This window comes from Helicoverpa zea, chromosome 29, assembly GCF_022581195.2.
Source record: "Helicoverpa zea isolate HzStark_Cry1AcR chromosome 29, ilHelZeax1.1, whole genome shotgun sequence".
Lineage (NCBI taxonomy): Eukaryota > Metazoa > Arthropoda > Insecta > Lepidoptera > Noctuidae > Helicoverpa > Helicoverpa zea.
In genome coordinates this window covers 2,901,445-2,903,385 of record NC_061480.1, presented here as the reverse complement: position 1 = coordinate 2,903,385, position 1,941 = coordinate 2,901,445, and the positions used below count along the sequence as shown (strand labels likewise).

At 44.3% G+C, this 1,941-nt stretch overlaps 1 protein-coding gene across 1 annotated transcript; it reads right to left on the bottom strand.

Moving 5' to 3' along the window:
• Positions 1-304: 304 nt before the first annotated feature.
• LOC124643915 lies at positions 305-1,153 on the bottom strand. Its single transcript, XM_047183040.1, has one exon. The coding sequence runs from the start codon at positions 1,151-1,153 to the stop codon at positions 305-307; it is 849 nt and encodes a 282-aa protein (XP_047038996.1).
• Positions 1,154-1,941: the final 788 nt, after the last annotated feature.

Genomic DNA, 1,941 nt, shown 5'->3' with positions numbered 1-1,941 from the left:
AGTAAATTATAAAAACTTAGGAAGTCGACCCCTATAATCGGTCGAGAAACGTCAGCTACCGTGAACTTCCATGTGAAGTCCCTTCTGAGCCCCAAGTTGAGTCGTAGCTGTGTTGGCCCGTATGTGTGTATCATCGTATTATTAGCTGCAACCAAATCGAATTTTGACAGTTTCACCGGCGTTTTTACTACCGACCGAGGGAAAACACACAAGTCTGAGCCAGTATCCACCAGGAATTGCATTTTCGTATTTCGGTCGGTTACAAACAAACGGCCTGTTGAAGAGGGGCAGTCGTTGGCCGCTACTAGCGACCGCCCTTTGCGTTTTCCGACGTAAATGTGCATGGTTGTCTACACTTGTTTGCCTTGTCTCCAAAGGTGTAGTGGTAGTAGCAATGCGGGTGGTTCGGTGGTGGCTGTGGAGTCCTAGAGTTATTAGAGCGACCGCGATAATACCTTCTTTGGTTGTGCCGAGACTGTGAGCGAGAGCGAGAGCGCCCTCTCCACTTGCTGTTCATTTGCGATGACAGCCGGGCAACTTGTTTTGTAAGTTCGCTTACTTCTTTGACCAAGTCCGGCGCGGTGCTGGTAGATGCAGAGGTGGCAGCGACTTGCGGGGTGCATGGTACAATGTCGTACACCCGGTCAGCAATCTCTGCTAGCTTTTCTACCGGCAGGTCGGCAATCTGTGAAGCAATCACTGTCTGTATATTTTGCGGCAAGCGGTTAGTCCACAGACTTTTCACAAAATCCGAAGCACCAGCGGGTCCAGCTAAATTTTGCAGATGCCGTAGAAACTGAGAAGGCCGGCGGTCACCTAGCTCCTCATGGATTAATAATTGCTGGATCCGCTTCTCCTGTGACGCAGAAAGACGATTAATTAATTCAGTTTTTAATTTTTCATACTTATTTGTCTCTGGCGGCTTTGTGATAATGTCTTTAACCTGCATTGCGTACTTCGTTTCTAGTTGAGTAACCACGGTATAGAATTTTGTCGTATCGCTACTTATTCTTCCTAGGACAAACTGGCCCTCTATTTGGGCGAACCATACAGCTGGTTCTTCCGGACAAAAGGGCGGACAACGCATTGGAAGTCCGACTTTCGATACTTCGCACTTACTGTCAGCGTCGGAAAAAATTTCTGGCTCCGACATTTTTGTAAAATCGCTCACCGCTTTTTGAATAGATCACGTCGGGGTCACCAATGTAGCATCTAAGCGAGATGCTCATAAGCGTACTACGCAGGCCTGAATAGGACTGTATTTAATAAAAATGCTTCAGCAAGATTGTAAAAGTATTTGTAATCTGTCAGACCATTTTTGACGGAGAAAAATTAATAAAATATAAAATAAAACACGCACACAAAAAGGTAGGAAGGTATAAAGGTTTTAGTCCGCCACAAATCCATAGCTTCGGCCCAACCCGGCGAAATAATAGCGGAATGCCACATACGCTTCAATCGTAATTGAGTCGTGATTGGATCTCAGGCGGATAGAATCGTATGTCGCTTAAGAAAAATTTGCAGAATCGAGCCCCAGTTTGAACTTGGAAAGTACACACAAACTTAGAAAAGTTGCATCGGTACTTGCCTAACCTGAAACCGAACGTACTCTCATACTTCAGAGGTTAGTTGTTCAGAAAATAGGCCACACGACATGAGTAAAACAGGGTCAGAAACTATCTAACTGCGACCTAACAACAGGACGATTTAAACTACACAAACAAAGTAATTTAAATTATCATAACGTAATACTGTAGCGTATTCATGCATTTTAAGGTCAAACGGGGTCACGAAATAAATAGTATTTATAAACATTCGGCCTAATGAATGTTATCAGTAAACTGTAACTTAGTAACGACTTATTTACTGAGCCCAGCCAAGTTATCCTCAAAATGGTGCTTCAAAGGGGCGTCTCCATCTAGATGTTTGCACGTAAAACAG

What these genes read in the sequence shown, in the direction of transcription:
- LOC124643915 (XM_047183040.1), bottom strand. Translation starts at nt 1,153, where the DNA reads ATGTCGGAGCCAGAAATTTTTTCCGACGCTGACAGTAAGTGCGAAGTA.